Genomic DNA, 13,560 nt, shown 5'->3' on the forward strand with positions numbered 1-13,560 from the left:
AAAATATGTTTTATACAAAAGTACTTCAACTATATGTTGATAAAACACTTGGTCCTCACAGATTATTAATAACCACAGTTGAGAATTATTATTGAAATGTCTACTGGTCATTTCACACCTTACACCCAGATTACTTTCTAAATAGAAATGACTCAACAAAGAAGAAACAAGGACTTGGAAAGACACTTAGTATTACAAATAAGCGTGCGAAACCTGGACGACTGCTTGGAGTGTCTGAAGAAGTCAGATTCAGTAATGTCAGACCACATTTACCGGACAAACTGTCAAGTTCCAGAAGGTGCCGTCTCTGTTCAACTAAAGCTCATCCCAGAAGATCCAGATTTCAATGTTCCACATGTTTGGTAGGGTTGTGTATCTCCCCATGTTTCAAAAATTTTCATATAATGTACTCGTAATAAATCATATTTTGGCACTTGCAATCGTATAGAAGCTTTGTTCTTTATATTCAAATGCTTTTGTTAGTTAAGGCCTGGCTGCTTTTCCTACATATATTAAACTGGGATTAATTGGTGAGCAGTGAAAATTTTAATGGTTTTTGTTTTGTGCCAAGTTTGGAAACATAATGTTTTGACACTGGATTCCATTACTTGTATTTGAGATTATCTATTAAGCTCCACTGAAAGGCTATGAATAGTGATTTTGGGAGTTGTCAGTTTCCATAGCAATGGAAACTTTCTTATTGATGATGGTGCTTAAATATTGAATAAACTTATCATTCTTAATGTTGTTGGTAATTTATCACATAAAATGTATAAACACTAGTGGAGAAGTTTTAGCTTAAAATTTCACTTGTGGTTCAGATTTTTAAGTTTTGATGGGTTATATATGGCCTGTTGTCCATATTTTGTGTACTCCTATTTAAAGCATAAGATTTGTTTGCAGTAGTAAAGATACTGTATTACTGACACTATGACAACAGACCACTCTGAAAATACTGTGTTTGAAAGGTATGTTTCCAAATCTTGAGATTTGTTGAATGTCTGCTGTTTTTACACCTTATACTTTAATTGCATTGCGTACATCTAATAAGGGAAGGATGAGTACAATGCATTGTGAATATGAGTGGAAGGGGTAGGAAGAGATTGTGGTCCATTTAATCCGTGGCTACTTACATCACATACTGCTGTTGCACAGGAATTAGTTAAATCATTGTTGCTGTTCAAGATTGGGTTTGGATCCCAGAAAATTGTTACAGTAACTGTTTTAGGTACATTTTTCAACATGGTGAGGACTTATTAACTTTGTCCTTTCATTCCATTTGCCTGTCTTTACACACTTGTGACAATGTTCAGGATCTTTTGGTTTTTATACACATCATCTAATGATAATTTTGGCTTTTGATCTTTATTCATGTGTTGAAGCTATTCCATTGTTTTGGTGAAAATTGCAGTTGTCATCTTTACCTTGTAGATGGCAAGCTACGGAACAGCTTCAGCTCATGAGATGGCTGCTGCTTCATCTACACAAGGGAAGAGGGGTGTTTCTTACCTTACTTACTCCCAGGTGCTGCAGCAACTGTTGCATGAGCCAAGGCTCAAAGTTCTAGTAACTGTGTAGCTCTCTTGGGACCCCAAAGTGGCAGAAGTTGCCACAGTTGCTTCATGGCATATGCCCCCAGCCATTTGGTGTACTAGTCCATAGTATTGATTTTGCCTCTCAGTCCCTAGGAAGGGTCCTGTAATGACTATGGTGATCTTCTTCATTGGTGCCTAGATGCTGTATTGGAGCATCAGGATCCAGCTCCTGGTTTGGGGGACTTGGCTTGCTGTGCAGGTGTCACATTGTTTGCACTGCTTGAGTGTAGCAGCAGTACCATTTTGTGACTTTGTTTAGAGTATTGTTGATGCTGAGATGTCTTCCTGAAGGCCCACCTTGGAGCTTCAGATTGTCTTCATTGATGTCTCTATTGGTTGGGCCCAACAGAGTAGGTTTCACATGAAGATGAAGATAGGTTTCAGTCTTCTAAATATTGTGCTTTTAATTAAAGTTGATGGATAATGTTCAAGAAGTTTGTTATATAAGTCTCATCCAGTTCTTTGCACCTTTTGTACCCTCAGTTGTCTGGTTGACCACTTGTCAGGATGTTTCCCCACAAATTTTGTATGTATTTCATATTTTATCCATCCCCGAACAGCAGTGGTTGGTTGGTTAGTTTCAAACTGGAAGTGGTTTACTCATGAATTGTCTGTCATAATTTGTTCAAGAAAAGTATTACCCTCTGCCTTTCACCTGATTCTTGTACAGCAGAATCCCATTTATCTGACACTCCATTTTATCCAGCATGCCATGAGTCATAGTGTGGGATTGAATTTATCGAGATTGCCCTTGCTGGCACGATGACTTGATGCAAAGAAAAGGAAGAAGGCTCAGAAGCAAATAAGCATTGCTCGCCTGTAGTGTGTAGCATCCCACTGTAATCTTGGTTTTTTGTGTATGTCACTTTTCACAGTTCACTGTCGCTGACAGTGAACAGAAAAGAGCTTTTCCATTTATAAATTTACGTTATGTTGACTGTTTTTGTTTGTGAGGCTTTTTCATTTGATGCCACATTGTATTTTTTCATAATTTAATGTATATTGAATTACAAATTCAGTTCATATTTACCCTGATCTTTTTCATATGTATTTCATATTATCTGACGTTTTTGTTTGTACAGTCATCCTTTATTCCCATTTAGGCTGGATAATCAGGACTTTATTGTACTTTCTTGTATAGTAGTACTTTGTTGCTGGTTTTATTTGTTAGCTTATAGGATAATTTCTGTTATTCTCTTTATCACCGAACAAATTTATGTCAGTAGTGTGTCCAGGTATCTGGTGTAGCACTTCATATTTACACCTTTCTTCTTTACTTACACTTTCCTGATAGAATAGTCTAGATCAGAATTAATAAATAATACTGGCAAATTATTCCCATATTTTAAATCATTCTGGATTAAAAATGCATCATACAAGGGTTTTCCTGTGAACTTCACTAAATATGTATGATCTGAAGCTTTCACAGTGACCAAGTATAATTAATTCTTCTCAGGCAACCAGCCATGTCTGGTGTTTTAATGGAGAAAGCACCAACCTTTTGAGAACCATTTTTGTCCTCATCCTCGGGGTGCCCTGATATGGCTGGTAGCCCGAGAAGAATTTATTATTACTCAATATCTTATACATACTCATTATAACTCCCACCAGCTGGCAGCTGCATTGTGTTCTTACACTTCAAAATGTAGCCAATCTTGAGTATGTACTCACCATTTGCAGGATTTGAGAAAAATTGTTATTGCTTTGCCATATCTTGAATGTTTTTGCACTGCTTCACCCACATGACCTTGAAACACTGTAGTGTCCCTTCCATCTGTTCCTTTATACGCCTTGCTGTACCCAAATTATTTCTTTATTTTAACACACATACTATATCTGCAGTAGTAGTTTGGCAAGTGGTCTAAACAGGAAGCAATTTATGGCATTATACAACAGTCTTCTAGTGAAAATGTTAAAATATGTGACAGGCAGTGAATTAGATGGTGATGATGGCAGTGATAGTGTTACAGTGGAGAAATCTTTTAGTAATGATGAAAGTGAAGAAGAAATTGTGAGTGATTCAGAAGATTTATTATGATTCATGAGTGAAAAGACCAAGGATTCAAGAACAAAGTGACTGAAAATGGGAAAAATTGGCCATTTATTTGTAGTAAAATACTATTCTCTGAAGACATTGGGCCTGGGCCTCTAAATCCAGTGTTAGGTGGTGAGAAGCCTTTAAACTTTCTTTTGGCAGTAGATTTATGGAAACAGTAATGCAAGAAAGAAATTGCTACACTACCTATTTAATAAACTCAGTTCAGGGAAATATAAAACCAAGATTCACAGTTCTCAATGTAAAAAATGCTGATGTTGATGAACTGTATGCTCTTATTGATATGCAAATGTAGATGGGATTTTAAAAAAACTGACAATAAAATAATACTTTAGAAAAAAAAACCTTTTCATCCTGGCAGGCCATCTGAAACACCTGCATCTTGTTGGGACAGGACAAACCACTTCATTGAAAAGATTCCTCCCACAAGAAAGAAAGCAAAACCCACCAGAAGATGTGCAGTTTGCTGTAAGAGGACTGGCAAAAGGAAGGAAACTTCATTTTGGTGTCAAGATTGTAAAGTGGGGCTGTGCCTGAAGGAATGTTTCAAAATTTATCACACTCAAGCCATTATTTAGAAGCAGCAAGGTAAGATTCTGACAATATGTTTTCTCCAACTAAGGAAAAATTATATGAATCATCAAACTCTCTTTAGAAATATTCACTTTTATTAAAGTGCAAATGTCATGCTGCAGGGACAGGTATGCCACTGCAATATTAGCACATTGGGCATGGGCATATGAATGTCTCTTTGAGGAGAAAAAAACAACATGTTTTTTTGGTAATCAAGTTTCAGTCAAACTGTTTTACAGTGCCTTCAAACTGGATCGTAACTAACAAACTGATTCCATGGAGCAGAGCCCTTCATGAGAAGCTTGCAGTTGCTTAGTCAAAGAAAATTCCCCTGTTTATATGGAACCTGAATATTCAGTATTTTATTCACATATTGTGAGCCACATGAACCAAGTCCTTTTATTAGAATATTTTAGTAGCATCCTTCTACCAACACCTCATTGTTCCATGTGGTCTCTTTCCATCAGGTTTTCCAATGAAATTTTGAATGCATTTCTTATCTTTGCCATGCATTCCACTTGTGCTGCCCATCTTGTCCTTGTGATTTGATCATTTTAATATTTGTTGAAGAGTACAAATAGTGAATTTCCTTATATTGTGCACTTTTCTCCAGTTTTCTGTCTCTTTGATCCAAGTATTCTTCTAAACACCCTTTTTTCAAACAGCCTCAATCTGTGGTCTGTGTTCTTGATGTGAGAAACCATGTTTCACACCTGCACAGAGCAATAGATAAAATTATAATTTTGATATTTACATTTTTAGATATCAAACAAAAATAAAATATTCTGAGCTTTATAGTAGCAAATGCTCCCAGAATTTAGTCTACTCTTTAATTTTTTCATGCATGTAATTTTGATTTGTTGCCATTGTTCTGAAATACATTTATTTTAGCACATTTCAATTAGTCTAATAAGTATTATGGCTATACCAAATTTGGTGAGAATCTTTTGCAATACTTTCCTCCTGAGTCATACACTTAACTCCTCCCCCAATGTTGTCAGGGTGATTAAGTTGAGAAGAATGAGATGGTTGGGGCATGTATCGCACATGGATGGGAGAAGAGGTGTGCACTGGGTATTGGTTGGGAAGCCTGAGGGGAAGAGACTGTTGGGGAGACCTAGACGTAGATGGGAGGGTAATGTCAGGCGGGATCTATGGGAGATGGGAGTTGAAGGAGACTGGATTTTGTTGGCCCAGGACAGGGTCCGGTGGAGGGCTTTGGTTAATTCGGTGATGAACCTTCGGGTTTGGTAAGCCATCTAGTTAGTTAGATAGTTAGTTAGTCATACACACTTAAACTCTATAATTATCTGATGTACTGCATCATTAAGTAGGATTTGAGGTTTTCACAGTAGTGGATTCAAATATGGCTGTCTTTTGGGTTGTAGCGCCATGTAGTCTGGTAAAAATTACCAACGTTTCAGAGGTCCTTGTTGCCTCCACCGTCAGGTCAATGAGATCGCTACAACCCAGAACACAGCCTCATTGTTCTCTGATTTTTTCATCAGTAACTTATAAATGCGGAATATATGTTAGTTGATTAGGCACATTTAAATTTACAGTGAAGGTCCTAATAATTTTGTCTACATGTGGAATTATCCAGGAGAGACGAATATTGTTTTATATTTTGTTTCTAGTTGATCATACTTTCATGTATAAATAGCTGATGTACTGAGCTAATATGCTCGCATTTTCTAACAACATTTTATGCGTGTTGTAATGAGTGATGATATCTGACAGATAATACCTGTTTGTTTATTTCTTCCCAGTTTCAAAGATTTTACTTTTTTCAACTTCTGTTGTTATGTAATGATGTTGTTTTGTTCTGTGAGATTGTTGTAGAAATGTTTCTAACTCAAGGTATATTATTATGTTTCACTTTGTACTGCATTTATTTTCTAAAGTATACAGTTTCAGAGTAGCACCTCCCATAGTTAAATTATAGTGAAAATTGAACACTTTTTTTTCTGTTTTGTGTACTCTGCAGTTTTATTATCTGCACTTTTATATATAGTCCATATGACTGATAGATTATTCACTAAAATGTGATGGACTACTTACTGAAATGAAACTTATTCAAGCCCTTCTCTGTATGAGAATTGTAATCTTGTCTCTGAAAATAGTCTGATCACCTTGTGCTGGTTTCTGTGGGAAATACCAAGACATGGAATCAAACTCCATTTATTTGGAGAAATTTTCAGAACATTATCTTGATAGTATATGAACGCTCTCTCTGAAATTATAGCTTTCTATGAGAATCTTTTTGCACAATGTGTTTAGTGGGCACTTGGAGAAATTGCGTCTCATACCAGTGGTTATATTTACTACAACTTAACAAGATCTGCTTTAGACATTACATATGGAAAGTAAATAAGTTGATCTTCTGGTGTGGTTACAAGAAGACTTTTATCATTAGTATAAGTTTACATTGTTTTTAGAAAAAATAGTAAAGAAATGTTTAATCAATTGTTAAAATTTATAGTTTTAAACTTTTAAATTAACCTTTTGATATGCCATTAAATTCATTATATTATCACTATCAGATTAGTTCCTTAAATGTCTTCTATAAACTGTTTTTTTTAGAATATTAGATATGTTTACTTTTGTTACATTGAAGAACATTTAGTGTGACAAATGTTTGTAATGATAGCAACAAAACAAATTCAGTTTTGTTTAACATTTACAACATTAAATACTGCACTTGATTACATAGGGGACACAAGTCATACCTAAGAAATGAACTGTAGATTTTAATCACATAATTGACTTCTCTGTTACCTTCATACCTTACCAGGAATTTTTCCTTTTCAAGTTTTGTATTTGATAGCTTGTACAAGAGTGAATGGTGTTTTGGGTAATTTCAACAAAATACAAACTAATTCGATGCATAACATTTAAGTAATCGATAATAATTCTCTGATTACTGGAAAATCAAATTTTGTTGTATCTGCATATGGAACTGAACATGTTTTCTTTTGGGCATCATTTTTAATCCAGTGTGCACAAGGGTTTGTTTGTTAGTAATATAATTATTACTGAGTATCTGAATGTTTCCTTATAGGGTGAAGTGAAAATAAGCTACATAAACACAAATACATGGAGTTGGATTGGCTTTAATTTAGCTTTTATATTTATCTACAATTTATGTTAATACACAGTGATTGGTTTGTTCTTTTTCCATCTACATATGATAGTTCTTTTCTAGATGAGTGTAAGTTCATAAAATTTTATATTATATTTCTTACTAAACTCTGACATCAAAATCGTATGGAAACTCAACCCAATTTTTTATTTGGGTTCTTCAGTTGATAAGGGTGAGAGAGAGTCTTGACCTTAAGATAACTCCATAGGTATTACTTGTGGGTCTAGAGGTTAAGGGAAATATGGTTTAGGGCTTGCACTGTTACTACATGTTTCAGGAGCTGTTTACATCTTGTTCGGTGTCTTCTTGAATTAAATGAGTTACTAAATTGTAAATAATAATTTCAGAGTTTAAGTTGGCACAGTTTTAATTACTTTAAGGTGCAATAGAATATGGTGAACATTTACATTTTCATTAATTGAATTTCATATAATTATTATAGACTTGAAGTGGCTTGTAAAACAAAGTTTAGAGTTAAAATAATAGAGTGAAGGTGTAGGGAAATAATGAAAGCAAATAAGTCTCTGAAATGAGGTAAAGAGCAAGAAAAATTCTACAAGTATAGAGAATGTGAAAAAATAAAATTTATTAGGGACATGTCTATATGGATATGAGTAATATGAGGAGAGATTGGTGAGAATAAAAATATTTTATACATTTAGAACACAAATTATTAGCATACATACCACATTTAAAGATTAATAAATTAACTGATGGTAGTAAAGTTAGTCAAACTCATATTTGGTAAGGTCTTAGACTACCAGTTACCAGTCATTCAGTTCAGAATTTACATCTTAAAGTTCTTTCACAGATTTTCATTTAACTGAATATGTATCATTTGTTGTATGATTAATACCATCTTATGAGTTTAATTCACTTTAATACTTTGACAATAGTCAGATGTCTTGTCTAAAAGAAGCATGCTTTGTTAAAGCCATCCTAATGGTTAATTTTACCATTCTTGTTTCAGAATGATACATAATTCCATGTCTTTTGTGATTCCATCTTAACTCCAGAATAAGCACATTTGGACGCTGAAATTGTAAAACTTGATGATGCATTTGTTTTGTTGTTAACTTTTAAAAAGGGTATACATTTTAAATCCCATTGACAGGTTACAATTCTAGGACTATGTGATAGGTGTCGAAAATATGTGTGTTACATGTTGGGATATTCTATTTTTGAGGATATAAAATATATTAGTCATTTAATTTTTAAAAATAAGTGATTAACAGAACTTTCCCTCTCCTCATGTCTCTTCTGGTCCTTCACACCTTCTGCATCCAAGTCACTCTATATTTGGGCAGTACTCAGCATGGGAGGATCAAGTTCAAGAAAACGCACATGATATGAAAAAGAGGTATGCAAAACATGGGCGGCCACTTGGAGTACCTGAAGAGATTAGATTCAGTGATGTTGGATCCCACTTGCCTGACAGATTGTCAAGTTTTAGGAGGTGTCGTTTTTGTTCAACTGCAACGAAGCAGAAACGATCCAGATACCAGTGTTCATCATGCTTAGTGGGACTTTGCATCACTCCATGTTTCAAGAAATTTCATGAGAAGGGACTTGATGCTACATGAAGCCTTGGCATTATCATATCAGTTTGTATTAGTATTGTATTTGTATGTGTTCATGGATGTTGTAGAGCCAGGATTTTGAGTGTTTAGTCATTTCAGCAGTTAGTTTTGAGGCACAAGATTTGTGTTCATGGAGAAATCCGTATCAGATAAAACCATGATTAGCAAACTTAATGAGAAAAAGAATTAAGTAACCCAATGGTACCATCAGCAGAAAATAATGTACCAAAAATATTTAGATGGTTGTATAGGCCATGTTTAGCTCCATGTTTATCATATACAATGTCTGTGACCCCAAATGACATGAAATAAAATATTATATTTTTAGTCACTCAGTATATTTTTTAAATTGATACATTTTCAATCACTGCACCTGATTAAGCTTATGTGCTCAGTAGATACCAATGTGGGTACTATTAGTGATGCAGTACACTTCAAGGCCATATTTAGTTCCATACCTGATACTGGTGAGCATTTCATTGGTAACACAATCTGCAGCTCTGAACTGTTCTTTCATGCAACTCATTCATATTTTGCCTCGCCTTCAACAAAAACCCAAAAGAAAAAAAATTCAGGGACTAGGTCTGGAGAATAAAGAGGCCAGGGAATTGGGCCTGCTCTTCCTGACCAATGATCAGAAAACTCCCCATCCAGAAAGGGACATACGTGGAGGGAGATATGATGTGCTGCTCCATCTAACTGGAAGACTGTTCCTTGAGAAATGTGACACAAGGCAGTGTTTATCATAGCTATGAATGTTTCACCATTCACTGCCAATCCTTCAAGAAAAATATTGTTTTTCATCATAGTGTACAGTGCACCACACATTGACCTTTGGTGATTCATGCTGATGTTCAGTGTCTAGAGGATTTTCACTTCCCCATACATGGCACACGCCTTTTGACTCTCCCATACATATGAAATGTTGATTCATCAGAAAAACTAATTCTGTTAAGGAAGGTCTAGTCTTCAATGCAGGAAAGCATTTCTAAAGCAGACTGTTTTCTTGAATCCTGACCTGTACGTATTATCTTCTGGACCAGCTGAAGCTTGTAGGCATGTCATTTAAAAATTGATTGGTGAAGAGACTAGTCAGGGCTCCTTTTAAATGTTTTTTGTATACATTTGACATGTGCTGGGATGCGATGTGACACGGAGGCCCATTTTGTCACATGACACTCGGTCTCTTTCAGGTGATCATCACGTTGCATCACAGATCTGTAATAAATCAGTGCTTGGTTCAGCTATACCTGATTAAACTTACATTGAACATGGGTGTATGATTTGGACAGTCTACTTCCTGACATGCAAAGTACACCTTCTGTTCAAGTGAAAAAAAAATGGGAAGGCTGTGTGCACATACACCTAGAAGATGACCTTGCCTGATCAAGAAAAACACTTGGAGAGTTGCCACACTGCATGCAGATGTGTGCAGCTTAATTTATTTCATTTTATGCATGTTATGTAATATTTCATTTTACTGTCATTTAAGGCCAGACATTCTGTATAATTTTGGTCCTGGTTTCAATGAGGAAATGACTGTTGTTATTGTTTACAATTATCTCATCATGTTTTAAAGTGTTTTGTAATTGTTCAAATGAAAAAAAATTGCTTGTTCTCTTTTTCAGTTGCCCCCAGTCTGTAAATAGATTTTGTTACCTCACTTGCTGCTGCTACCTGAAAATAACCATTGTTTTGAGGTCATACTTATTACGTTAAAGAGTATTTGTTGAATCAGAGGAAAAGAATAGCATTTATTTAATGAATGATGCTGATCTGGCTTCATTTGCTAGGCACTGCATCGGAGTGCTGAATATTAGTTAGTGGAGATTGAATTTGAGTGGACATACAGTTCTATAGCTAATTATACTGATAATTCCTGAAAGTTTTGTTTGTGAAGTTTACAAAAGGGTAGTATAATTTATAGGCTCAAATTGCACATTACATTGAAGTTCTTGGAAATAGTAAGTACAGGTTATTGGTGTGAATTTGGTTGAATATGATGATTGTACAGTAGTTGTTGAGCAAGATATTTTAAAAACTCTTACTGGAACATGCTTAAACCCAAGTTCTGCTTGTCCTAGTCTGAAAATCATGTCTCTCACCTGAAGAAATTGTTTGTATTCTGATTTTTTTAAGATGGATTTAGAGAACTTAAGTTCATATTTTATGTATAATGTATTATTGGTTTGATGAAAACTGATTTTTTTCATAAAACTTTGCATACCGTGTAGTGTATTAGAATATAGAGTGAACAAACCAACAACTATTAACACTATAATGGACACTATTGTCCATTATAGTGTTAATAGTTGTTGGTTTGTTCACTCTATATTGAATTTTTTCAGTTTCAGATTACTCCAGTATGAAGTATCAGTTGTTGACTATCATAGTAGTATCTCTATGTTCCATGGGTGCACAATGAGTTTAATAGAAATGAAGCAGTGGTGTGTTCTTTTTATTAATAATTTATGTTTTAATAAGGGACCTACTCTGTTGACATCAGGACTAGTGTTTAAATAATTTGTACTAGGTATTTGTAAAATTAGTGCAGTGGTACAAGTAAAGTGAATCTTCTTGTGATCATTTGTATTAATTAGAATGCTTGCATAGATAAGTCTGACTCATGGTGTGAACAGAAATTAAAATAATTTGTTCGTTTTCTGTGTGGGAAGTTCTTAACGTTAATAAAACAAGTGTGAATATTTTATAATGATTTGTAGTTTGTGAGGAACTTGGTTTATTGAAAATGACTGAATTAGCTTAGTAATACCCAAACCCATGACCTTCCCTCTCCTCTTAAGGGAATCAATCATACAGCTGAATCATGTATGTTCTTAAGGGTGATATTCAGTGTATTACTTAAGAGTGTAATGTTAAATTGAGCTTTTTATCTGCCCATTCTTTTAATCAGTGATAGAAATATTTTCTCTAATTTTGAATAAACCATGCATGGACTCATTTTCTTTAACTGAACTGTTTAAAAATGCATTTTATCCATTGTCATAAGGATATAGGAGTTTTGTACCCCTGTACTACTGTGCTACTGGCAGGACTTTAATTTTTGAGTAAATGGTATAATAATATGCTACTCTGTTGCACAACCAGGTGAAATGTGTAGGATGTGAGGTATGAGCTGATAATGATTAAATTAAGGGTGATGTTATGTCATTTTATTATACTTCTTTTGGGGGGGGGGGGGGGGGGGGGAATTAGTCCATCACCTAAATTATGAAAGAATCATTGAAAGCTGGATCTGCAGTAAAACCTTTATCCTGTATATCTATATTGTATGCACTTAAAGGAATTCATATTAAATAACTAACTCCCTGGTAGCAGAACCCGCAGGTTCAACACTGACAACACCAAAGCCCGCCACCAGACAATCCTGAGCTAACTCAGTCCACTTACCATTCTCATCTCCATCTTGATATCCTCCCTTCTCCTTGGTCTGCCCAGTGGTTGTTTTCAATAATGATTCCCCAACAAAATTCTGTATGCACCCCTTGTCCCCCCCCCCAAGTGTGCTACATGTCCAGCCCATTGGAACCTCCTAGATTTAAATGAGATGATTAACACTTTTTGAACCGAATAAGAGCAAGTGTTCCCCGAATGTATTCTACTCTTAATTTCATCATGCACCTCATTTCTGTTTGTTATTGTTGTTCACAGGTACCTAAATTTGGAACGAAAGTGTTACTTCTTGCACAATTATCGTAGGGGTCATTAAGGAGGGAATTCTGCAATTCTAATTTTGACGTGTTGTAATTTATGTCCCCCTAATTCGTATTTCTTAATTACACACGCGTGTAACTCTTAAAGGAGATGCGAAACGGTGTCTGAAGACCGAATTTTATAATCCACTTATTCCGTGTCAGCTTAGGTCGAATTACGTTTGGAAGAATCATAAGACTGCCCAACTCAAAGATTCATACCAAATATCTAAATGCATTAATAATTTCAGGAGTAATTCTGAAGTATAACAGACTACAATACTTAATCCATATAAGTTAGAAGAAGAGTCAAACTAACAACGAAATCTTTATCAAGTTAATGTATTTCAAATGTGTGTGCTTAATGACAGAACTCAAGTCTATTTTTAAGGTACTTACCAAATAGTCTGTGTTCATTCCGTGTGCTTAATTAACTTTCGTTTTCGTTTGTTTTGGCCAGTGGATTGATTATTTTCTGGTTCATACTGTGAAGTTAATTGATATGAATGAATTGCTTAGTTTTGGTTGTTGCGTTGTTAGATCGTTTCTGTACGATGTCTTTTTTAAAAGTTGCAATGTAGTGTCAGCCTTGGGGGTCTATATTTGAGTCTCTGTAGAGTTATATTGCTTTAAGCAAGAGTGAGAGTTTGTGCGGGAATTGTGACTTACTAACCTTGGTGCTAAATATAAATTTAAAGAATTCCACTTCATCGCGTATTGTCGAACTTCGCTCAATGGTGGGACGATTTTTTAGCTTCAGACTCGATAGCCTTCAGACCACATTTATTGGAGACGGTAGTAGTTTTGACCCTTCTATTGTGGGAGCTTGTGTAACCTTCCAACTCAACCGACTGCTTTCTGAAATTGCCCATTCGCGTGTTTTATCTCGGGTACTACGTAA

General features: G+C 35.1%; 1 protein-coding gene and 1 long non-coding RNA gene across 13 annotated transcripts in view; one reads left to right on the forward strand and one right to left on the reverse strand.

Moving 5' to 3' along the window:
* The window catches only part of LOC110827459 (uncharacterized), a 51,552-nt gene that overhangs the window by 20,907 nt on the left and 17,085 nt on the right, over positions 1-13,560 (forward strand). Inside the window, exons 4-5 of one of the 12 annotated variants that reach the window (XM_022059164.2) lie at positions 4,013-4,239; positions 8,655-8,791. The exons of 7 other annotated variants lie outside the window; for them this stretch is intronic. In XM_022059164.2, coding sequence (XP_021914856.1) covers positions 4,013-4,229 — 217 coding nt within the window. In that variant the 3' untranslated portion in view covers positions 4,230-4,239; positions 8,655-8,791. Of the gene's footprint in view, positions 1-145; positions 3,308-4,012; positions 4,240-8,654; positions 11,663-13,560 lie in introns of those variants that run through there. 4 more of the 12 variants (XM_022059166.2, XM_022059161.2, XM_087351018.1 and 1 more) reach the window with 4 other exon arrangements.
* Positions 7,931-13,551, reverse strand: LOC147873401 (uncharacterized). Its single transcript, XR_015535725.1, has 2 exons — positions 13,059-13,551; positions 7,931-10,164 (listed from the first exon to the last, which is right to left on the reverse strand). It is a non-coding gene; the product is annotated as an uncharacterized LOC147873401 (long non-coding RNA).

The sequence above is a fragment of the Zootermopsis nevadensis genome, unplaced genomic scaffold (assembly GCF_977971745.1).
Source record: "Zootermopsis nevadensis isolate Lab colony 2312 unplaced genomic scaffold, Znev_1.0 Znev_ptg000018l, whole genome shotgun sequence".
In the NCBI taxonomy this organism is placed as follows: Eukaryota; Metazoa; Arthropoda; class Insecta; order Blattodea; family Termopsidae; genus Zootermopsis; species Zootermopsis nevadensis.